The sequence below is a fragment of the Leucoraja erinacea genome, chromosome 1 (assembly GCF_028641065.1).
Source record: "Leucoraja erinacea ecotype New England chromosome 1, Leri_hhj_1, whole genome shotgun sequence".
Taxonomy (NCBI): domain Eukaryota; kingdom Metazoa; phylum Chordata; class Chondrichthyes; order Rajiformes; family Rajidae; genus Leucoraja; species Leucoraja erinaceus.
This window is the reverse complement of record NC_073377.1, coordinates 114,532,511-114,558,424: the sequence shown is the minus strand read 5'-3', so window position 1 is coordinate 114,558,424 and position 25,914 is coordinate 114,532,511. Positions and strand designations below refer to the sequence as shown.

The 25,914-nt window shown below is 44.3% G+C and overlaps 1 protein-coding gene across 2 annotated transcripts; it reads left to right on the top strand.

Moving 5' to 3' along the window:
* The first annotated feature begins 1,444 nt into the window (after positions 1-1,444).
* On the top strand, positions 1,445-15,248 carry LOC129700850 (uncharacterized). Of its 2 annotated transcripts, none has more exons than XM_055641611.1 (2): positions 1,445-1,847; positions 4,749-15,248. In XM_055641611.1, the coding sequence occupies exon 2, from the start codon at positions 4,857-4,859 to the stop codon at positions 8,625-8,627; it is 3,771 nt and encodes a 1,256-aa protein (XP_055497586.1). In that variant the 5' UTR covers positions 1,445-1,847; positions 4,749-4,856; the 3' UTR covers positions 8,628-15,248. The 2 variants fall into 2 exon arrangements, with proteins under 2 accessions (XP_055497586.1, XP_055497595.1); XM_055641620.1 differs by lacking the exon at positions 1,445-1,847 and adding an exon at positions 1,921-2,329.
* The last annotated feature ends 10,666 nt before the right edge of the window (positions 15,249-25,914 follow it).

Genomic DNA, 25,914 nt, shown 5'->3' with positions numbered 1-25,914 from the left:
TCATGTGCATAAAGGTACAGTGAAAAACTTTTGTTGCCTGCTATCCAGTCAGTGGAAAGACTATACACGATTACTATCAAGCCATTCACAGTATATATACGTACAGGATAAAAGGTATATGTTTAGTGCAAGATAAAGTCCAGTCAAGTCAATTAAAGATAGTCCAAGGGTCTCCAATGAGGTAGATAGTAGCTCAGGCCCACTCTCTAGTTGTTGGTAGGATGGTTCAGTTGGCTGATGTCAGCTGGGAAGAAACTGTCCCTGAATCTGGAGATATGTGATTTCAAACTTCTGAACCTCTTGTCAGATGGGGGAAGGGAAAAGAGAGAGTGGGGTGAACTCATCCTTGATTATGCTGGTGTCTAGTTTAACAGAGATCTGCAGGGCAGGTTTTCTACACAGAGGGTGGAATGTTCCTGGATCATGTTGCAGGTGGTGGTCGTGGAGGTAGATATGATAGTGGTGTTTAAGAGTCTTTTAGATAGGCACATGGAAATGCAGGGAATGGAGGGACATGGATCACTTGCAGGCAGATACGATTAGTTTATCTTGGCATTATGTTTGGCACAAACATTGTGGGCTGAAGTGCTTGTTCCTGTGCAGTTCTGTTCTATGTTTATGGCCTACAGCCCTCCATTCCCTTGATGGTACATTGATGGTTGGCATGGATATGATGGGCCGAAGTGCCTGATTCTGTACTGATAGCACCCCCAGGGGAACTAAAGACAGATAATGCAAGAAGAGATAAAACTATTGAAATTGGAGGCTTTTCACCCCATGGATTATTCTCAAACCTGAAATCCAGTGTTAAATCTCTTCAAGGGTATCGAGAGGTTTGGATGTTTTCACCCCTTATTTCAGATCTCCAATATCCCTAATATTTAAGATAGGCACAAAGTGCTGGAGTAACTCAGTGGGAGTAACACCAATATTTTCTCTTTGGGATGAGGGTTGATCTCAACATATCTTCTGGAGTCACGGTGCAAGTCTAGAGCACTTGCACCAAAGAGCTCCATTCACTCACTGGGCTGAGAACATGTAGATTTGGGCCATTCGGCCCATCAAGTCTACTTCGCCTTTTAATCATCTATCTTTCCCTCTCAACCCCATTCTCCTGCCTTCTCCCTGTAACCCCTGACACTCTTACTAATCAAGAATCTGTCAATCTTCACCTTAAAAATAGCCATTGACTTGGCCTCCAATCGTCTGTGCTAAATGACTTCCACAGATTCACCACCCTCTGACCAAATAAATTCCTCCTCATCTTTGTAAAGGTGTGTCCTTTTATTCTGAGGCAGTGCCCTCTCGTCCAATCTCTCCACTTCCACTCCATCCAAGCCTTTTACTATTCGGTAAGTTTCAACGAGGTACCCCCTCATCCTTCTAATGCGGTAGAACAGGGAGCAGCAGCCCAGAAGTCCGCTGCAGAGGTGGAGGCGAACCCGGTGTGAGTGGAGCTCGGGGTTGGTGCGTTTTACTTGACGTCTTCGCCCCGACCCCTCCATCGGAGGCGCGTCTTGGCTTTTTTTCCCCTCTACTCTCTCTTTTTCTCTCTCTCTTGTATTGCACCGGAGATCGAGCCGTAAGCGAAGCACGTTGCAAAGAGCCGAGCCTTTCTGCCCTTGTGCTGAGCAGTATTACATCCGCCATTGGATTTGCAGGCTGCTCTCCCGCTGCTCTGCGCTGGGGCGGGCGACCGACAGACAGGTCGCTGCAGGATCTCATTGGAGGCGGCGGCGGCGGGGATAGACCTGGGGATCGGAACGGTGCGGGATAAAGACAGCGGGAAAGGCGGCTGGAGACAGAGAGAGAGAGTGAGAAAGAGGGGGAAAGAGATTGGGAAGTCGGTGAGTGTGTCTCGATGACCTTACATTTCCTCGCCGCACTTCTCCGCAGTGGCATATCCCCCAGTCAGTGCGCGTTTACATGGGGCATTTTGCAGGGGTCTGAATGTACTGGAGTGGTTGGGTTGTTGCTAACTCTCCTCACTAGCCCGGTGCACCACACTTGCCCTCAATTGCGAATGCTCTACCCTCTTCCCCTCCCCTCAATGCAAGGGTCTGACAACCTGCGGTAGTCTCCGGCAACGAGGCACCATCGGATGTTATCCCGGGCACGGGTGAGAGTGTGTGGGTGTGTGTGTGTGGGTGGTAGTGCAGGCAGGGGAAGCCGGAATGCTGCTCCCCTGGTCACGCCATGGTGGTGTCAGCGCGGGGAGCGGGGAGCTCTCCAACACTCCGGGCGCCGACTGAAAATACTCTGTCACAAATAGGCTGGGGAATGAGTCTAGCAGACTGCTGTCCGGCGTTGTCTTCCACTTCGCCGAAGGGTTAGTATTGATTGTGCGGCAGCGTCCGCTGTGAAAAGGAAACAATGAACAGTGAACACTATGAAAAGAGGCATAATATGGGAATCGTGTGTGTGTCTGTGTGTCAAACTCTCTGTGGGTACCTGTGTGTATTTGCCTCACTCGATGTGTGCGTATGTCTAATCGTGTGTGTCTCTAATGATGTGTCTCCAACTCGGTGTGTGTATGTTTGACTCTGTGTGTCTGCTTCTCTGCCTGTGTTTATCTTTAACTAAGTGTGTGCGCATGTGTCTAACTATGTGTGTGTATATGTCTGACTGTGTTTCTGCCTATATCTAGCTGTGTGCATGTCTGCTGTGTGTCTGTGCGTGCATATCTAACTGTGAGTGTGTGTATATTTATGTGTGTATTAGTGTAAATCTGTATGTGTCTCACTCTGCCTTTATGTGTGTCTCTAATTGTGTGTGAGAGACTGTGTATCTAATTGTGTGCAGCGTCCTAACATGTATGTGTCTTTGTATTTTGTGATCACTTTTTGTGTCCCTCTGTGTAGATGTGTGTGTGACGTGTGTGTGTTTGGATGTGCGTGTGTCAGGGGGGTTTGCCCGCTTGGGGATATGTCTGTGGTTGGATGCGAGTCTGTGTACATATCTACTTGTGTACATGTGTAAGAGTACCTGTGTGAATGTGAGTGTGTGGGCATGTGGGTCTGTATCTGCGTGGGTGTCTTTACCAGTTTGTGCCTCTGAATGTGTTTGCTTGCCTGCCCATGTATACATCAATGTGTGTGTTCTGGAGTGACTGTGTGCGCAAGAGTTTGTACAAAGGTTGATTAACATTCAGTGCACATTGATTCATGGTGCTCACATCAGCCCGTTTTGGATTAGCTCACTGGCATTGGCTGTTTTTTTATAGTAGTGATGGAGGTTAGGATAATTTGAAAACAAATCCAATTTTTTCTGATTGAAGGTCGTCAACCTGAAACATTGATTCTTTTTCCACTCTGTCGATGGTGCCAGAAATGCCGAGCATTCCGAACATTATCTGTTTTTGTTACGGATATAAAGCATCAGCAGTTTTTTTGCTCTTTAATTACACTTAGTATTTTGTCCAATTGACAGCACTTCAGACAAAATGTGGTTTTCATGCTTGTATTCTTGAAATAGTCAATGATGATGTGGATTCGAAAAACTGAATGATATTTGACATTTTAAAATCTTATGAATTGATGTTGCCACATATTTCAATCATTAATATCATACTTGGCAACTAATATTGACAACCATGATTGTTAAAATGATCCACTTCAACTATTACTTTGGCACCTACACAGCTTGAATATATAATCAATATCATGAATCTATGTGTCAAATATTTTTGCCAAAAATAGTGCTTCAGTAAAGTTGATTTGTTTAGATTGGTATGGAGTGGGGATAGGGGAAATGTGTTGGACTCATAGTCATGTAGCACGGAAACAGGCCCTCCGGTCCATCTTGTCCATACCAACCAAAGGTCATAGAGTCATAGTACAGGCACAGAAACTAGTGGCTCAACTTACTCATGCCGACCAAAAGGCCAATCTACTCGAGTCCCATCTGTCCTGATTTGGTCCATATTCCTCTAAACCTTTCCTATCCAAGTACGTACCTGTCCAATGATTCTAAATGTTGTTATCATCCCTGCCTCAACTACCTTCTCTGGTGGCTTGTACAAGATACCCACCACCCTCTGTGAAAATGTTGCCCTTCACATTCCTATTATATCTTTCCCCTTTGGCTCTTGATTTCCCTACTCCAGGTAATATAATCTTTACATTGACCTATCTATTCTTCTCGTGATTTTATACACCTCTACAAGATGCCCCATCTAAGATAGGTCCCATTTTACCTCAAATTTACTTAGGCAACTTCAAACCCAGTGGTAATAATATTGATTTCTCTAATTTCAAGTAACTCTTGCTTTCCCTCTCTCTCTGCCCTTCCCCCACCCTAGTCATCCTGCCAGTTCCATGGTTCGCATCCGCCCTTTGTTATCACCTCTTCCACAAACAACAACAGACCACTGTGGGCTCCCCTTTTCCTTGGTCATCGGTGCCAGCTCTGATTTGTTCGAACCCTTTTCATAGCTCTAGTTTCCCTCTCCCCTAACTCTCAGTCTGGAGAAGCGTTTCTACCCTATTCCTTCTCTCCAGAGATGCTGCCTGACCTGCTGAGTTACTCCAGCATTTTGTGTCTATCTTTGGTGTAAAACAGCATCTGCTATTCCTTTCTATCCAATTTTTCAGCATTTGGCCCATATCCCAGTGAACCTTTCTTATCCACAATTTTATTTTTTGAAAGGGGAAGAAACAAAATAAATGTTTTGGGCAGGAGGTGGTTTTGAATGATCTTCCTCTGGTGTAAGGTATAATTCATGTATGCATTTCTCTCCCGTGACACAGGGAATGATGAACTCTTAAGAAGTACATGGGCTCCCAATGAATCTTGCACAGGGAATCTAAACAGAAGGCTGCATTAGTTCACCCTCCTGAGACAAGGCTGTAGGACTGATGGGGACAATAGCAGGAGATGTGGATGCACAGACAGTGCAAGGACTGGTGGTGGGCGGTGAAGACCCTGGAGGAAGTGCCTGCACCAACAGTCAACAGAAACCAGTATCTCCAGACAATCAGCAGGTGCTGGGTTCGTGCCCTGAGACAAACGTGGCCGTCACCAGTTCCACTCTCACTCCCAGTGCGCCCGGCCAAGCTGAGGACGATGGGTGCAGAGGAGCGGAAGGGGAACAGATCAGTGCAGCGATTGCCACGGCCGACAGCCGGGACGGCACAGGCGTGGTTCCAAGCCAGTTAACAATAGCCCCGAGAATACAGGTGGAAAGTGGGGCAGACGGCCAGCAGATCAAGTGTGTGGCCGCAGGTCAACTTAGTCAATTGACCAGCAATGTGGACAAAGAACCTAAGGCATCAAATGGTCAACGCACCAAGTGTGTGGACACTGGACCTCCTGGGACTGATGGTCAACGGACCAAGGATGTTGACATAGGGTCACTTGGGACTCTTGGTCATCAGACTACAGGTGAAAACACAAAACCTCCTCCTGGGTTTGATGGGCAATGGACCAAGTGTATGGACACAGAACCTGCTGGGACTGATGGTCAACGGACCAAGTGTATGGACACAGAACCTGCTGGGAATGAAGGTCACTGGACCAAGGATATGGACACAAAACCTGTTGAGACTGATGGTCAGTTGACGAAGGATGTGGCCACAGGGTCCCCTGTGACTGATGGTCAACAGTCCAAGGGTTTGGACTCGGGACCACCTGGGAATGGTGGTCAGTGGACCAAGGGTGTAGATGCAAGATCTCTTGGTTTTGATGGTCAGTTGACCAAGGCCGTGGATACTGGGCCACCTGGAACTAATGATCAACAGACCATGGGTGTGGGCACAGGACCTAATAGGAATGATAGTCATCGGACCAAGGGTATTGACACAAAACCTTCTGGGGCTGATGGCCAACAGCCCAAGGGTATTGACACAAAACCTTCTGGGGCTGATAATCATTGCAGCAAGGGTACAGATGCCTCACCATCTGGAATAGATGGTCACCAGGCCAAGAAAGTGGACAAAGAACCTCCTGGGACTGATGGTCAATGGACAAAAGGCAAGGATACAGAATCTCCTGGGTCTGATGGTCAACAGGCCAAGGGTGTGAACACTGGGTCTCCTGGGCTGGTTGATCAACAAACGAAAGGTATGGGCACAGGGCCTCCTGGGACTGATAATAATTTGGCCAGTGGTGGAAATAGAGGACCTACCATACCTCATGGTCAGAAAGCAAAGACTTTGGACATACGAGTGTCTAGAGCTGAGGGTGAATGGACCATGGATGGGGAATCTGGATCTTCTGGGACTGATGGTCATCGGACAATGGCTTTGGATGCAGTACCTTTTGGAGCAAAAAACGTGGAGACCCACAGTCAATATCTAGCAGGAAATGAGAAGGGTTCAGAACCGGATCAAGAGATAGGACTGGACTTGCACCGCCAGAAGGCTTCCCAGATCCAAAAACCTGAACAGGGCATAATTGAAAGAGGAGAGGGAGAGGACATTGGCAGTAAGAATGACCCAGCAGTAAAGTATGCTTTACCTGCCAATGGAAGTGGAAAAATCACTGAGGCTGAATCTAAAGCTGAAAACTGTGAGCAGCAACTGGGATCTGGAAAGAAGGGAGATGCCATTACCAAAACAAGCCCAGATTCACCTGAAGAAGTTCATGGACTGCAGATTGCATCAAAGGGAAATGAACCATCCATCCACAACAGCAGCGCAGAACAGCAGTCACCCGTGCAACCATTGGGTACTGAGTCAAACCAAAAGGGAAAATGCCAACAAAATGAGTCCAGATTTAAGGATGCAGAGACAATGACGACCCAGTCTCCAGCCAGCTCCTTTGCTTCCAACTGGGGTAAGTCCTGCCGGGATGCTGAGGTCCAGGCAGTTCTGCAGAGCTTTCAGTGTAAGTCAACTGCAACCAGTCCCAAGAGCCCAGTGCCCGGGTTGGCAGGGAGCTTACTGATTCATTGCCAGGGTGCTGTGATAGACTCTACAGAGAGCAGTTCCTCCAAACTCTACGCAGCCAGTGATCACATGGTGTGCATCAGTGATGCTCAACAGGGCTCGGAACAACTGAAGATCACTTGCACATTCACAGAGGGCTCAGAGCAGTCGAGTATCACTTGCGAACTTGGTGAGGAGACACCGGGAGTGGAATCACATGGAGGTAACAAGCAAAACAAGCAGGAATCCCTGAAAGGACCAGATTATCATCAGGTAACAATGACCTGTAACAAGGGCATTGGGCGGCCGGTTACTGAAGTTCCAGAACGTGGACAGGAGCAATCTCATGCTATCATTAATCAATCAAAACCCATTGGAACTGGACCCTTTGAACACTTGCAGCTCAAAGCAGAAGCTGACTGTTCAAATACCACGTCAATGCTGCACCAAGGACCTAAGCGGTCAAAGAATGCTTGTGATGATGGCGGGAATTCCGAACAATCATATATAAATAATAGGTTGAGACAAAAGCCTTCCCACCTCACCACGCCATATTGTGTAGCCGAGGCATCTGTGCACCACAGTGATGCTGCTTGCTCCAATAACAAGTACAATGAACCGGACACCATTCTCCACAATACAAGCCAATTAAGCCTTGCTGCTGATGTCAATGCAGAAATCCTACCACACAAAAGCAGTAAAGAATTTGAGCAATCAAAAAAAGTACTAAGCAGGCCATCTGGTCAATCAAGGGACATCCATAATGAGTCTGATGAATTGAAAATAGGCTCAGACTTTAGTAAGCCAACCAAATCCTCAAACTTTACTGAAGACATTCAGAAGGTATGTGATACATCACCCGTTATTAATATAGCTGATAAGGATTGTAGATCATTGAAAATGGCTGGTGACACGATGACTAGTTCTGTTCAATCGCAAGATGTACTAAGAGAGCATGTTCAGTTAAAACACCATGACCTCAAAGAGGAAAGCAAGCATTCTAAAGATGGTATCAACAAAATAACCATCCATCCACAAGCTACATGTGATGCTGGTGCAGAATCTGGTCAATCGCGGAGTCCGTACAATATCTCAGAGGAAACTAATGATCCAGACACTGCCCAGAACACAAGGAGAGCATCCCACCTTTCGAAAGATACACACGTTATCAACCAGAGATTGGACCAGTCACAAACTGCTTGTGATGCCAAGAAAGAATCGAACCAATTGAAGACTGATTTGAAAAAAGGCAAAGAATCTGGCCAGCCAATATCTTCGTCCGACAACTGTAAGGGACTAGCCCGATCGAAAGCAGGCGATGTTACAAAGAAGCAATCTGTGCCATCAAAGAATACTCACCGTGCCAGTAAGCAATCTGACCGCTGTAAGAGTGGGAAAGCAAAAAAGGCGATCGATGTGCAAGTTAAACAAGAGCAGGGGGCCAGTGACGCAGGTAAAGAGAAGAATGTCCGTGACGTGGTCTGGGATGAGCAGGGGATGACCTGGGAGGTGTACGGAGCTTCCCTTGACCCTGAATCATTGGGATTTGCCATCCAGTGCCATCTACAGAGACAGATCGTTGAGTACGAGAAGCAAATCTTGGGAAACAACCAGAGCAAAAGATCAGCGTCTATAACCGCGACCCCTGGGAGCAATAAACCTAACAAACGGAGGCAGCAAAATATATTCAGGACAGTTCTACAGAACATGAGGTCTCCACAATGTTGTGTTCGGCCAGAACCTTCATCTGTGATTGACTGAAACTAATTTAGTAATATGTCAAGAAATCCTCTGCTTTCTGCTTTTTCTCTTCCTGGACAAGTTTATGGATTCTATATTTCAGATTTTTTTTTTCTTAACATACGTGGACATGGACATTCTATCGTGTATCATTTATTTCCCAAGGAACCATGTAGGTTTGATAAAAAGACCCAACATGCTGGAGTAACTCAGTGGGCCAGGCAGCATCTCTGGAAAATATGGATCGGTGCCACTTCATGTTGGGACCCCTTTTCACACCCGGAACATTGGTTTCCCCTGACCCAAACCATCACCCATCCATGTTCTCCAGGGATGCAGCCTGATCTGATGAATTACTCCAGCACTTTGTATCCTTTTTGTGTATTAACCAGCATCTGCAGTTCCTTGTTTTTACACGTAGATTGGATGTTAGACAATAATGTTCACTATCTGTAGATAAAATGAGTTGGTAGTTATTATTTCATAAAGAGTATATTAATATATAGAGATGACTGGTTTGTGAAAATGGTGTTCAGAAATTCTTGAACTAAAATAAAATGTATCTGTCATTTTGAAGCCCATGAATTTCACTCTATGGCCTACAATGCATGAAAACATTTGATATATTTTGATTGTAGCAGTACAATTCCAGCTGCGGGAAATCTGAAACAAAATCAGAAAATGCAGGAGGCATTCCACACATGCTCTTCTTCCAGGTTTGTGTGTTACACCCAATGCTCACAGTGTGGTCTCCTCCACACTGAAGAAACCATTCACAGAATAGCATACCACTTTGCAAGGCACCTCCTTTCATAGAAACATAGAAAATAGAAAATAGGTGCAGGAGTAGGTCATTCGGCCCTTCGAGCCTGCACCGCCATTCAATATGATCATGGCCGATCATCCAAAATTAGTACCCCGTTTCTGCTTTTTACCCATATCCGTTAGCCCTAAGAGCTGAATCTAACTCTCTTGAAAGCATTTGTCCACAAGGACAGCCCCGAGCTTCCAGCCATCCTGTCTCTTGAAATCTCCCTTCTCAATCAGCTGGCACAGTGGGTGTAGTGGTAGAGTTGCTGCCTTACAGTGGCAGGGACAACCGGTTCGATCCTGACTAAGGGTGCTGTCTGAATGGAGTTTGTACGTTCCCCCGTGACCACGTGGGTTTTCTCCGGGTGCTCCATTTTCCTCCCATTCTCCAAAGGCGTACACGTTTGTAGGATAATTGGCCTGTGTAAAAAGTAAATTGTCCTTGGTGTGTAGATTAGTGTTAGTGGACCGAGTGATCACTGGCCAACGAGGTGGGACGAAGGGCCTGTTTCTACGCTGTATCTGTTAAATAAAGTAAACTAAATTAAAGTCCAATTCTTATCTCCAATGAAAGCTATCCCTGTGGACATGTGGTCGTCATTTGGACTTAATATTGGACTATGGATTTTGAATAACCACTCCTTTTTAATCTCTTTTCCTCCAAAGACATGATTATAGAATTTGTTTCTCTTTTTCTTTTACATTACCAATTGTCATTTTGTAAGTTATTGTTACCTTGACAACTTTTAACCTGCACCTCTTCACAGGCACTTCCTCTGTTGCAATGCTACTCCGCAGCCAAACCCCAATTGTACCCACGCCCCATGTAATGTAAAACACCCGTGCCATTTCACCTTAGTAGTTCTTATGGACGGTACTTGATCTGAAAGGCCATTTCTATTCCCCTCCCCCACTGGTGTTGTCTAGCCTGCTGAGTGCCTCCAGCATTCTCTGGTTTTGATATACTTTGGTGTTTGTTCGTGCTTTCAGGGGCAAAGTTTACATAAGCAGCCCATGACGTTTATGGTTCTGTGTTTCCTCCAGAATGTCATCTGAAAAGCAAATACGCATTGAAACATCTTGAAATTGAGCCAACAGTAGGGTTATTGTGTACATTGGTAGTACAGGGTATTAAGCCGTTTCCTACATTCATTAAAGAAAAGATCATAGTACTTGTTCCCTTTCATGTTACTTCTTGGATTAATGTGCGATATTTAGTAAACCAGAAAATGTTTTAGTGTAAAAATATATGACTAGAAATATTAATATTATGCATCATAGCTCACCTTCCTAGGTGGAGTATATAACTGTGTTTTAATTTTCATGACAGAACTAAGAATCGCCAAATTTTCTGCTAATCTTTTCGTATTGTGTTATTAACGTGAGTTATTGTATTTTACTAAACCTGGATGCAGTTTCTTATTAAAACATATTCTATTGCATTCCCCTCAATCTAGTGAGTGATTGGCAGTAATAAATGATTAGTACCTCACGTTGCCTGTACTCTCAAGTACCAGGAGGCATAACTTTAGGATGAGAGGAGTAAAGGATACAGGAGATGTGCAGGGCAATTTTTTTTCCACAGAGAGTGGTGAGTGCCAGTAACGTGCTATTGTAACGTGGTGGTGGAAGCAGATATGGAAAGGCATTTAAGATACTTTTGGATTGGTATATGAATTAGAAGGGAATTGAGGGATATGGATTATGTGCATGCAGTTGTGTTTAGTATCATAAGGATATCATATTTGGCACAGACATTGTAGGCCAAAGAGCCTGTTCGCATTCTAGATGTTGGAAATCCAGTGAAGCTGTTGTGGGAGCTAAAACCATATTAGGTCCCATTGGTGAAATGGAAAGTAATCAGCAGAGACATTGCTGCTTTGTTGTAGCCATGAGGTGCCTCCCAGTGCTATAGTATTTCAATCACTTACGCTTCCTACCCATTTACATTGTTCATAGAAACATAGAAATTAGGTGCAGGAGTAGGCCATTCAGCCCTTCGAGCCTGCACCGCCATTCAATATGATCATGGCTGATCATCCAACTCAGTATCCCGTACCTGCCCTCTCTCCATACCCCCTGATTCCTTTAGCCACAAGGGCCACATCTAACTCCCTCTTAAATATAGCCAATTAATTGGCCTCAAATACCTTCTGTGGCAGAGAGTTCCAGAGATTCACCACTCTCTGTGTGAAAAATGTTTTTCTCATCTCCGTCCTAAAGGATTTCCCCTCTATCCTTAAGCTGCGACCCCTTGTCCTGGACTTTCCCAACATCGGGACCAATCTTCCTGCATCTAGCCTGTCCAACCCATTAAGAATTTTGTAAGTTTCTATAAGATCCCCCCTCAATCTCCTAAATTCTAGCGAGTTCATTTTCTCTAACTATTTAGGAGTTGCATTGAAACATTAAGGTTGCTTTATGATCAAAGAAGATAAGCAGGATCAAAGGATATCTCATTATAATGTATTGTCAAGCTTGAAAGGGTTTACGGAAGATTAACCAAGACACAAGGATTTGTCACAAAGAACTGACTATAGGGAGAGATTGATCAGTTAGGGCTCTATTCCTTGGAGCACCTTGGAAGATGAGGGGTGATTTTATAGAGGTGCATAAAATCATGAGAGGAATAGATTGGGAAAACGCTCAGAATCTCTTGCCCTGAGTAGGTGAATTGATAACCAGAGACATAAGTTAAAGGTGAGGGGGGGAAAGATTTAATGAGAACATGAAGGGTTAACTTTTTCACACAAAGGGTGGTGGGTGCACGGGATAAACTGCAGGAGGAAGTAGTTGATGCAGGTACAATCGCAACATTTAAGAAACAATTAGACAGGTACATGGGTAGGATAGGCTTAGAGGGATATGGGCCAAAAGCAGGTAGGTGAGACTAGTGTAGATGGGGCATGTTGGTTGGCGTGGGAAGATTTTGTCAACGTGGCTCTTTCCACTCCGTATGACTATTAGATTCGGTGTGGGTTTGACAGAATACTGTAAATGATGAGAAACGTTTATCTTAAGTCAAGGAGACTAAAACATGAGTGTAATATTAGGACAGAGTCTGTAAATTTAGAACTAAATTGAGCAGATATCTATAGATTATGATGCCTTCTTTATGCAAAAGCCTGCCAATCTCTGGATCTCTGGCCAAGATTGATAGATTTTTTTGAAGACTAAGAACATCAAGGGAAATAGAAATTGGACAGAAGGGTTGGAACAGTAAAGAAAGCTTCAAGTAACTGATTGGAAAGTAATTAATGGTGGCATCAAGGGCCAAATATCATTTCGAGGACTATCAATCAGCTTGAAGAGAATAAACAATTAACGTGAAGATACTGAGTTTTGTACCACAGAATAATTTTGGCACAGTGGTACAGCGATAGTGTTGCTGCCTTAAAGGACCAGAAACCCGGGTTCGATCATGAACTACGGGTGCTGTCTGTACGTAGTTTGTACAGTTCCCTGTGACCGCATGGGTTTTCACTGGGTTCTCTGGTTTCCTTTCACACCAAAGATTTGCAGGTTTGTAGGTTAATTGGCTTCTCCAAATTACACCTAGTGTGCAGGATGGGAAACTGGAATAACGTAGAACTAGTGTAAGGGTGATCGTTGGTCGGTTTGGCCTTGATGGGCCAAAGGGCCTGTTTCCACGCTGTATCTCTAAACTAAACTTATGCCGTTGGTTAGGAGGTATGAGAGTTTTTTGTGATACCAATACCAATGTATGGAGAAATGCCAAATTTGCCCTTTGGTGCAAATCACGCCATTTAAGCAGTGAATACAAATAAATTAGTTTGTAAAGTCAACTGGAAAGAGCCGTAGTTTAATGGACGTAGCAAAAATGTCAATTTTCTGGAAAATACCAAATAACTTTCTAAATTATCATCCAGATATATTATTATTTTAGAGTCATAAAGTCATAATGTGGAAACAAGCTTTTCGGCCAAATTTCCTCACACTGACCTACACTAGTCCCACCTGCCTGCATTTGGCCCTATCCTATCCATGTACCTGTCCAAGTATTTTTTAAACATTGTGATGATATCTGCCTCAACTACCTCCTCCGCCAGCTCGTTCTATTTACCTACCACCCTCTGTATAAAATAAGTTGCTCTTGGGTAACTATTAAATCTTTCCCCCCTCACGTTAAACCTATGTCCTCTGGTTCTCGTTTCCCCTACACTGGATAAAGGGGTAACTTTGGTGCACAGTAGCGCAGCTAGTGGAGGCACTGCCTTACAACATGTTAGACACAGGTTTTTCCCAAAGGTGTGCTGACTGCTGTAAATTGTCCCGAGTGTGTAGAATCTGGAGATGTGGGAGGAATTGATGAAACTGTCGAACAAACAGTTAAAGTGACAATACCCTGTACTGAGTTTTTTTAAAGAGATACATCGTGGTAACGACCCATGGAGTCCATGCCGACCATCAATCAACCGCACCTATGCTATCCCACTTTGGCATCCACTCCCTTCGGGCAATTTACAGAGCGCATTTAACCTGTGAGCCTGCACATTTTTGGAATGTAGCACAGAATCATTTAAATGCCAACTTGTTTAGGAGGTTCCAAACTGCATGACTCTATTTGAAAACAAGGAAGAGAATTTTAAATGTAATCTTTGCCAAACCAGCAACAAATGTAAGACTGTCTGCAAAGGTTTGATAAGTGAATGAGGACCTGATTTGAGATATCATACAAGAAAGTGATTTCAAAATAATCTCTTTTTTATGAAAACCCAGAAAGAAATTACCTGTAGCCCAAACATGTGTTGGATTTAATGATAATCCAAATGATTGCATGGAAATTTGGGATTTACAAAGAATGAGGGTTGGGGTGATAGATATGGTGTGCATATATCCAGGTGTGATGAGGATCTGGAACTTAATGGTTATGCCCCTTTTGCATATGCATTGCCAGTGTCCTGCACTAGATTGGCCAGATCCACACTGACTGGTGGGTAGGAGTAAGAATGGTTTGACAAGGGAACTTCCACAAAGGCTCCAACTAATTCGACCTCACATCCAAGTGATGCCATTCAACTCTATGTGGTTATTGAACGAAGGGGCTTTCTTCCTCTTTGCAAATTTCCCTTCCTCTGTAGGCCAGGAGGGAGTGCGATGGCTGTAGGGTCAAGTTTGACTAGAGATTTGGTCTTATTTTAGCTGCTCATGTTTCCAAGAGTGGATTAAATCTGGGGCTAAAGTCTCTTGTATGTTCTTAATACACAATGCATAATTAAGACCAGGGAGAGTATGCTTGCCTTCAGGTTATCTGCTGTCTTTAGATTTAGACCTTGGAGATACAGCATGGAAACAGGCACTTCGGCCCACTGAGTCTGTGCCGACAAGCGATCATCCTGTGTATTAGCACTATCCTCCACATTAGGGACAATTTTACAATTTACAAACTCAATTAATCTACAAACCTGTACATCTTTGGAGATTACCCAAGCAGGTGAAAACCCACGGAGCAACAGGGAGAATATACAAATTCCATACAGTCAGTACCCGTAGGCAATTTCGATCCTGGGTCTCTGGTGCTGTAAGGCAATAACTGTACCGCTGCGCCACTGTGCTGTCACTGTGCTGTCCGTAGCTTCTGCAGATAATAATTTCTACAATTAACCAATTTGTTCCGATATTTGTTGACACCTAAGTTATGTGAGTTGATAATTGTTACCTCATGCTTCTTTACATTGGGAACCTGATTACGTATGTTCCTTTACTCTGAAGAAAGCATTTCAATGTTATTAATTGCTATGCTTTGCATTTTTGAAAGTGTCATTTATTTCTGTTAAAAAATTGGAATAAACCTGTTATATGCAGACTGAATTTCTGTTTACAGTTTTCTCAAATGCTTGGAATGATATTATTCTGTACTTTTTAAGGATGAGCAATCTGATGATACCTTGTGAGCAGTTTTTTTTAATTAGTTTTTAGTTTTAGATGTACATTGTGAAACCAGCCCACTGAGTCCACGCCAATCAACGATCACCCATTCACACTAGTTCTATTTTATTCCATTTTCCCATCCTACACACTAGGGGGCAATTTGCAGAATCCGATCAACCTACAAACTTGCACGTCTTTTGGATGTGAGAGGAAACCGGAACACCCGGAGAACACCCCAGCCCACTGAGTCTGCCCATTTACAATAGTTCTATTTCATCCCACTTTCTCATCCTGCACAATTTACAGAAGCCAATTAACATACAAACCTGCAATTCTTCGGGAGTGTGAGAGAACCGGAGCTCTCGGAGAAATCCCACATTGTCACAGGGAGGACAGATAAACTCCATACAGGCAGCATCCATAGTCTGGATTGTACCCAGGTCCGTGGCGTTGTAATGCCCCTGTCCCACTTAGGAAACCTGAACGGAAACCTCTGGAGACTTTGCGCCCCACCCAAGGTTTCCGTGCGGTTCCCGGAGGTTTTTGTCAGTCTCCCTACCTGCTTCCACTACCTGCAACCTCCGGCAACCACCTGTAACCTCCAGGAACCGCAAAATATTTGAAATACCTTGGGTGGGGCGCAAAATTCAATTCAAATTATTACATAGACTATATTATTCAAAACGAGGTTGAATAAATTTTATCCAAACGTCTCTCCCAGATGCGAGGTTTCCACACTCATTTGTTACAAAGGTGAATAAATTTTGGAGTGATATATTTGATATATTAGGTTTTTTGGAAAAATACAACCACACCAACTGTTAAAATGTGGATTAGGAATATGACTCCTAAGTGGGACAGGGGCGTTAGGCAGCAAACTCTACCACTGCGCCACTGTGCTTGACAGTATGAATGAAAAGGTGTTTCTCTCCAGTAGTTTTCCTTTGATCTAATGTAGAGATATCCCTGATATTTTGCATGCAGAAAGCTCTCACAAATAATCAAACCGGCAGTCAAGTTGCTGAATTCCTTTATATCATCTAGACAAGGAGTAGATTAGGTGACCGTTTCGCTGAACACTTGCGCTCAATCTGCTAAAGCCTGCTGGACCTCCCGGTTGCTAACCATTCTAACTCCCCACGCAGACTGGAGGACCAGCACCTCATATTCCACTTGACTAGTTTACAACCCAGCGGTATGAGCAGCAGTCTAACGAAGTGGTCCGACTCGATATGTCACCCATCCAGAGATGTTGCCTGACCCGCTGAGTTACTCCAGCACTTTGTGCCCATCTTCGGTATCAACATTCAATTATCCAATTTTAGGTAACTAACCTCCAATCAACCCCCCCCCCTCCCCCACTCACTACCTCTCCCCTGTTCCCCACCTGGATCCTCACCCATTTCTCCTCTTCCACCTCCCCTTGCCACTTCTATTCCTTCCTCTTACTTCACAATTCCCATCTTTTTTTAATCTTCATCTCACACTATTTAATTATTTCATCTTTGGCTTTGTCTAACCATCTGCCGATCAAAAGCCTTCCCCCTCACCTGTATCCACCTATCACTTGCCAGGCTTTGTCCAGCCTCCATTTCTCTCCCAGCTTTCTCTCCCATACCCCCATGATCAGTTTGAAGAACTTCTACCGCTGCACCATCGAGAGCATCCTTACCAACTGCATCACAGTATGGTATGGCAACTGCTCTGTCTCCGACCGGAAGGCATTGCAGAGGGTGGTGAAAATTGCCCAACGCATCACCGGTTCCTCGCTCCCCTCCATTGAGTCTGTCCAAAGCAAGCGCTGTCTGCGGAGGGCGCTGTCTGCCAAGGACTGCTCTCACCCCAACCATGGACTGTTTACCCTCCTACCATCCGGGAGGCGCTACAGGTCTCTCCGTTGCCGAACCAGCAAGTCGAGGAACAGCTTCTTTCCGGCGGCTGTCACTCTACTCAACAACGTACCTCGGTGACTGCCAATCACCACCCCCCCCCCCGGACACTTATTATTATTTATTCAAATCGTTTGCTATTTCGCTCTTCCAGGGAGATGCTAAATGCATTTTGTTGTCTCTGTACTGTACACTGACAATGACAATTAAATTAAAATTGAATCTGAATCTGAATCTGAATCTGAAGAAAGAGTCCTGACCCGAAACATCACATCCATGTTCTCCAGAGATGCTGCTTGACCCACTGAATTACTCCAGCACTCAATGTCTTTTTACAATCATCTGCAGTTCCTTATGTCACCAGTGTCAGATGACGGTTTTTGATCAGTAGTCCCTCAAAAGCTCTCACAGCTTTCTGACTTGGAAGTAAGCTTGTCTCAGTTGAACCTGTTGATACAAATGAAGCCAATAGTTGTTTACTTTATTATTGTCATGCTTACCAAGGTGTTTGGGTGCTATCACGTCAAAGGAAAGACTATGCATGAATACTATCAAGCTGCCCACAGTGCACAGATGAAGGATAAAAGGTACAACATTTACGATACGATAAAACTTTATTTAAACCAGGACGGAAATTGGTCTGTCAACAGTCATAAAACATAACAAGATACATGAAACATGGAATTAAAGAGACGAGTGGAAAGTCCACGATTTGGGATGTGCAAAGATGTGAGCTGTATTGTCCAAGATGCTCCGCAGTTTGAGGAGCATCCTCCCCTCCAAGACAATCTCCAGAGAATCCAACTCCACCCCCAGGACGGAGCCAGCCTTCGTGATGAGCTTGTTCAATTCTGTTGGCATCCATGGCCTTCGCCCTGCTGCCCTAGCACACCACAGCGAAGAGGATGGCACTGGCCACCACCAATTGGTAGAACATCTGCAGCATCTTGTACAGACATTGACGGAGCGGAGCCTTCTCACAAAATACAGCCGGCTCTGTCCCTTCTTGAACAGGGCCTCAGCGTTCCTTGACCAGTCCAGTTTCCTGTCCAGGTAAATTCCAAGGTATTTGTACTCCCTGGTAAACTGCACATCCACACCATTGACAGAGATAGGAGACAGTGCAAAGATATAACATTAAAGTCTGATTAAAGATAGTTCAAAGGTATCTGGTGAGGTCGAAAGGAGGTCAGGACTGCACTCTGGCTGATGAGAGGACCCTTCAGTTGTCTGATAACAGCTGGGAAGAAACTTCCTGAATCTGGGGGTGTGCGTTTTCAAACTGCTATACCTCGTGCTGATGGGAAAGGAGAGAAGAGGGTGAGAGATTTTTCGTGATTATGCTGGTGGCCTCGCCAGTGTATCATGTTTCCATTGAGAATGGAGGTGTGTGTGTGTTGGAAAATGATGTCTGCCTGAATCCCTTGCCTCCCTTGAATCAACTAGCCTCCTACCCATGGTTATGTTGGCATCAGGGGTTAAAGTCACTGGCATGTTTGTACACATTTCTGTTTGATACGGCCAGTGGCGGACTGGGTCTAAAAATATTGGTTGCCAGGAGACAAAGGGGGCCCACTTCATCATGGGCCCACTTGATACTGGGGGCCCACTTCATCAGGGGCCCACTTGCCATCGGGCAAGCTGACACCCGGCCAGTCCGCCACTGGGTACGGCTGTATCTAATGCATAGCATTGGCCCCTTTCAGTGGTACACTGCAAAGCTCTGCCCTAACTTACGTTCACTCTGCTTGGCGTGTTAGACAGTAGAAAATGGCACTGATGACCATTCCTTGCTATTGGTGCCAGAAGACCACTGAAGCCTAATGCAGGCACTAATCAGCCTCCTCTCAGCGAGGCCTGACATTGCAGCATACTCCCCTCAAACCTTTCTGCCTTTCCTTTCCTTTACGACAAATTTGTTTTCTCTAATGAGTCTGTATGGGACAAGTTCTACCCCATAAAATGTCCTGTATCAATGCAAATGTATTAAAAAATGGGATATTCTTCTGCCTTTTCAGTTCAATTTTTCAGTGGCTGATACAAACACACACACACACACACACACACACACACACACACACACACACACACACACACACACACACACACACACACACACACACACATCCTATTTCACTTTTCAGCTGTAGTGTATAATCTCATTGGACAATAACATAATAAGACCTTGGATTATACATAATATGTCCTTTCTTTCATATAATACTTGTTCACTAAAATTAATTAAGCTTGATTATTTGAATTGGTGTCAGTCACACAGGAGGTTAGTTCTTTTGTACGGTGACTGAAATTCCAAGAGTGATTGGTGTAATTACATTCCACGGTGCCTGCATAATAAAATTAACACTGTGTTCCTGAGATTCACCTGGTTCAGTGCGTTCTTTGAATAATGCTCCAGTCATATAATGGGTTTTTTTGTACTCGTCTTCTGGTTGAGATAAATCAAATTCTGAACTAAATTTTAATGACATGAAGATCATCTTTCATTCATAGGATTTTTTGTTTCCTGCAAAAATCAAACAGAGATGCTGTCTGTTTTAGTTTGGCTTAGAGATTCAGCATGGAAACAGGTCCTCCAGCCTACCGAGCCCACAATGACCAACAATCACCTGTGTACTGGTTCTATGTTATCCCACCTTGGAATTCTGCACACGAGGGGTAGTTTATAGAGACCAATTGACCACATCTTCTCGCAGGACAGCTATTTGTAACCCTCCTTGCTTTGAACCTACACCCCCCCCCCCACCTTAGATTGCATTGCTGCACAACACTAGTACCAAAGGCTAATTTTCCCATGGCATCTTCACTGTACCTCGGCACATGTGACAATAAACTAAGCTAACTAAACTGACTACTAGATGGAAAACTCGTGCAATTATTAGCACACCTGTTCTTGAATCAAATCGAGTGGCCTTAAAAGACCACTCCAGAAATTTGAAAGGAAAAATGGAAGATAACTCGATTGCCATGTCGGAGAGTTTAGTTTAGTTTGGAGATAAAGCGTGGAAACAGGACCACCGAGACCACGCTGACCATCGATCACCCTTATGCCCCTGTCCCACTTAGGAAACCTGAACGGAAACCTCTGGAGACTTTGCGCCCCACCCAAGGTTTCCGTGCAGTTCCCAGAGGTTGCAGGTGGTTGCCGGAGGTTGCAGGTAGTGGAAGCAGGTACTGAGACTGACAAAAACCTCCGGAAACCTCTGTGATCCATATCCCTCTGTTCCCTGTATATCCACATGCTTACCTGAAAACTTCATAAACACCACTTTTATATCTGCCTCCACCACCCACCCCTGCCAGTACGTTCCAAGCACACTCAATCCCAAAGTGTAAAAAGAAACAGGCCCCCCACGTATCCTTTAAATGACCCCATTTATGAAATAATATCATAGTAAATGACATGTTGGGCACCATTTATTAATGCATTGTGATGGGCAATTGGGAATTAAAGGATTAACTTTCCCGTAGCAACTTTGCCACAATGGCTGGCATAATTTCTGTAAAATCCCAGTAATCAGGATGCTATGATACTGCCTTTTATGACGCTGAAAGTTAATGGGCAAGTGCACACCCTTTGTACCTGAATATATCTGATTGCCATGATCTAACATATTGATAACAGACAAGTGGTTCTCACAGCCCCTAGTTTTTTTTTAATTTTTATTTTTAAATCAAAAATATTTATTCAAATATTAAAATAGTATTTACAATACAATAAAACAAAACACCACCATAATACAAGACAAACAAATATGCTAAGCAACTGCTAAACAACTATATTGCAATCCTTGTCCAGGATACATTCAACCCCCCTCGGTGCCCAGTGGTCGCGGAACTCCCTCAGGGTGCCTGTAGACAGGGCGTATTCCTTTTCTATCCGCACCCGGGCACGGACGTATCCCCGGAAAAGGGGCAGGCAGCCGGCTCGGGTAGAGCCCTCCACTGTCTGGTGCCTTGCCTCGTGGATGGCCAGCTAAGCCAGGCCCAGGTGCAACCCAACCAGGACATCTTCAGCCCTACTCACAGCCCCTACAGTAGCAGGGTGAGCTATTACCAGACTGCAGCACGCAGTTAGCTTTGACACAGTCCTCTACATTGCCATCTGGTGTTCAGACTGAGCTATATCTTTACTGATCTGCACCAAATTATTTTCTCACCAACTACAATGTTCAAAAATCCACATGTCAAACAAGGGCAGGACCTACATAGTGAATGGCAGGGCTCTGGGGAGTGTTGTAGAGCAGAGGGATCTGCGACTACAGGTATATAGTTCCTTGAAAATGGCATCACAGGTAGACGGGGTGGTCAAGGGGCTTTGGGCACATTGGCCTTCTTCAGTCAGAATATTAGTAATAATAATAATAATAATAATAATAATAATAATAATAATAATAATAATGCACTTTATTGTCATTGTATATACAAACAACAAAATTTCAGGTGCACTGCCCGAGCGGAGCTCCAACGTATCAGATAAATAATAACAAATTACGAATAATGAATAATATACATGGCAAGAAAACGTCAAGTCAAGTCATAATGTACAATGTGCAATATTTTACAGTATAGTGTTGTGACAGCACAAAATATTGGCTATGGGGGCTGTGTGTTCAGTGCAGAGTTCAGAGTGGTGATGGCCTTGAGGTAGAAAGTGTTTGTTAATCTTGCGGTGTGTGATTTGATGGATCTGTAATGTTTTCCTGAGGGAGGAAGGGCAAAGTTATCGGAGCAGGATTAGGCCATTCGGTCCATCAAGTCTTCTCCGCCATTCAATCATTGGACGATCTATCTTTCCCTCTCAACCCCATTCTCTTGCCTTCTCCCCATAACCCCTGATACCTTTGCAAATCAAGCATCTGCCAAACGCTACCTTAAAAATATCCATTGACTTGGCCTCCATAGCCTTCTATGGCAATGAATTCCATAGATTCCATTGAGTATTGAAAGATAGGCACAATGTGTTGGAGTAATTCAGCTGGTCAGGCAGCATTTCTGGAGGAAAAGGATTGGTGACGTATTGGGTCAGGAACTTTCTTCAGATCCTTCTGAGTATAGAGGTTGGGAGGTCATGTTACAGTTGTACAAGACATTGTTGAGGCCATATTAAGAGTATTGTGTTCTGTTATAGGAAAGACATTATCAAGCTGGAAAGGGTGCTGAAAAAATTTACGGCGATGTTGCCAGAAACTGAGGGCCTGAGCTATGGTGAGAGGTTCAGCAGGCTAGGAATCTATTCCTTGGACCGCAGGAGGATGAGGGGAAATCTTATAAAGGTGCCAAAAGCAGGCAGATGGGGCATGTTGATTGGCATGGTCAAGTTGGGCCAAAGAGCCTATTACACTGTATGACTCTATTACTCTATAACAATGAATTCAAAAGATTATTCCTCATATTAATTAGTGATTTGGCAAGTCCCAAACTCATAGTGTTATAAAGTCAAAAGCACAAAAACAAGCCCTTTGGCCCAATTGGCCCAACCTAGATGCCCCTTCGTCTCTAGTCCCACTCGCCCACGTTTGGCCCATATCCCTCAAACCTTTTCTTATCCATGTATCTGTGCAAATGTCGTTCAAATGTTGTTACAGTACCTGCCTTAACTACCCCCTGACAGCACACCACACCACACACTCTGCGTAAAAAAGTTGCTCTCAGGCAGGGCTGGATTAACCATTAAGCAACATAAGCACGTGCTTGGGGCACCAAGGGAAGGGGGGGGGGGGGGTTACCACAGAAATGGTAAATGGTTTACGGCACAAAATAAATCAAATAAAAAAAAGTAGGAGAAAACTTTTCAAATAAATAAAGTGGAAGTATACAAAAAATAAACATTATTTTCCATCTTACTGTTAGTTTTGTTTCATTTTGAAAAATAAAAATTTATTTTATGGTTTATTATAGTTTATATTTTGAATTACATATATATGGGGGCACCAAAATCTTTTAAGTGCTTAGGGCCTCTATGGGTCTTAATCCGGCCCTGCTCTCAGGTTCCTCTTAACTCTTCTCACATGTAACCTATGTAATCTGGTTCTTGAAAACTCAATAAGTAAAATCCAGAATTCTTTTGTCCTACTTATCTTTGACATCAATTTCCTCTTTTTGCGGAGAACAACGCAACTTTATACCACTTGAAAACTCCTTATTGTGAAGGTCTGGGCTGGTTGTGCTGAAAGGCCCGTTTCTACACTGTATCAGTCTATGACTATAAATTATCGTTAAAATGTAAGCTGAATATTAGGATTTACAATTAGCTGTATCAGTGATAAAATATCTGTGCTTTCCAATTTAATGAAGCAGTAAAATAGTAAAAATTACTAAAGTACTTAAAAGAGTCTCAAAACTTGAATTTTCATATAATTGTCAAAGCTTACAGATAAAAAGCTAACTGCATTTTGAATTGAAGAGGGGTGTTTTCTTGTAATTGAAGCCCTTGAAAGAAAGGAACAACATGTACACCGTTTGGACTTATAAGCTGATTTTCTAAGATACATCTTGTCTTTCTGCAGTGATGACTAATGTGTGAGAACAAACTGAAAGTCCATGTTAGCTCTACTTTGATTTGTACTTTCTCTAAAGCCAATGACACAGACGACCAATATTATAATGAGACTGATGCACAGTGGTGCAGCTGGTGGAGCTGCTGTCTCACAGTGCCCAAGACATGGGTTCGATCCTGACGGAGTTTGTATGTTCTCCTTGTGTCCGCGTGGTGCTCCGATTTCCTCCCACATCCCAAAGACGTGTGGGTTTTAAGTTAACTGGCCTCTGTTACATGCCACCGGTGTGTAGGGAGTAGATGAGAAAATGGGACAACATAGAACTAGTGTGAATGGATGATTACTGGTCAGCATGGACATAGTGGGCCAAAGGGCCTGTTTCCATACCTAAACTAAACATTTACTTTAGTTTATTTTAGTTTAGTCTAGTTTAGTTTAGAGATACAGCGTGGAAGCAGGTCTTTCGGCTTGCCGAGACCGTACCGATCAGTGATTTCCATACACTAACACTATCTGACACACCAGGGACAATTTTTTTACAATCTTTACCAGAGCCAATTAACCTACAAACCAGTACCTATTTTGAGTGTGGGAGGAAAGCGGAGCACTCGGAGAAAACCCACGTGGCCACAGGGAGAACATACAAACTCCATTCAGCCAGCACCCGTAGTCAGGATCAAACCCAGGTGTCTTGCGCTGTAAGGCAGCAACTCTACCGCTGCGCCACCGTACAGTCAATATGTTCAAGACCACTATTAGTGTGTGAAAATATACCACAATTTACCTGTACTCCTTTCAACTTGACAACCTGTCTTTGCTACTAATCACATGGATCCCTCTCGAACAGGAGGCAAAGTACAGGCAGGTGACAATGGACAATAGACAATAGACAATAGGTGCAGGAGTAGGCCATTCGGCCCTTCGAGCAGCACCGCCATTCAATGTGATCATGGCTGATCATCCCCAATCAGTACCCCATTCCAACCTTCTCCCCATATCCCCTGACTCCGCTATCTTTAAGAGCCCTATCGAGCTCTCTCTTGAAAGTATCCAGAGAACCAGCCTCTGAGGCAGAGAATTCCACAGACTCACAACTCTCTGTGTGAAAAAGTGTTTCCTCATCTCCGTTCTAAATGGCTTACCACTTATTCTTAAACTGTGTCCCCTGGTTCTGGACTCCCCCAACATCGGGAACATGTTTCCCGCCTCTAGTGTGTCCAAACCCTTAATAATCTTACATGTTTCAATAAGATCCCCTCATCCTTCTAAATTTCAGAGTAAAGCCCAGCTGCTCCATTCTATCAGCATTTGACAGTCCCGCCGTCCGGGAATTAACCTTGTGAACCTACGCTGCACACCCTCAATAGCAAGAATGTCCTTCCTCAAATTTGGAGACCAAAACTGCACACAATACTCAGGTGTGGCTTCACTAGGACACCGTGCAACTGCAGAAGGACCTCTTTGCTCCTAAACTCAACTCCTCTTGTTATGAAGGCCAACATACCATTCACTTTCGTCACTACCTGCTGTACCTGCTGTACCTGAGAAGGAATGGCTCGGCCCTGTCCAGTCGCTGTTGTGGCAGCTCTGCGAAAATTGTGTGTGTTTTTAACTTTTATGTTCCTTTTTAACTTATTTCTAAGTTCTAACTCCCTAGTACTAACAAAGTATGACAGGGAAACCCTCTTAAATCTAAACTCCAGGGAAAACGGAGAATTTTTAAATTCTGTACTCACTGATCCAGCAGGGCCAGCAGAGATCAGCAGAAGCTGCTGCAACAACAATGGGAGCTCGGCTGCAAGGAAAACCTGGAGAAAACATCGAGGGAAGAGGGGGGGGGGGGGGGGGATTCAGAATAGGCTGAAAGCCCAAGCCTTTCGTCCACCTCTGCCCAGCATTCTTCTGGCGAGTGTCCAGTCCCTGGAGATCAAGCTGGATGACCTCAGGGCGAGGGTCAGATTCCAGCGGGACATAAGGAACTGCAACATCCTCTGCCTGACTGAAACATGGCTGACCTCGCTGATTCCGGATCAGGTAATCTGCCCAACCGAGTCCTTCACTGTTCACCGTGCTGACAGAACAGAAGCATCTGGGAAATCCAAGGGTGGAGGAGTCTGCTTCATGACCAATAACAACTGGTGCAACCCTGGAAATATCAAGATGCTTTCCCATTCCTGCTCGCCGGACCTGGAGCATCTG

Bases quoted from the DNA above. Each gene is read 5' to 3' on its own strand.
- LOC129700850 (XM_055641611.1), top strand. From the start codon at position 4,857: ATGGGGACAATAGCAGGAGATGTGGATGCACAGACAGTGCAAGGACTG.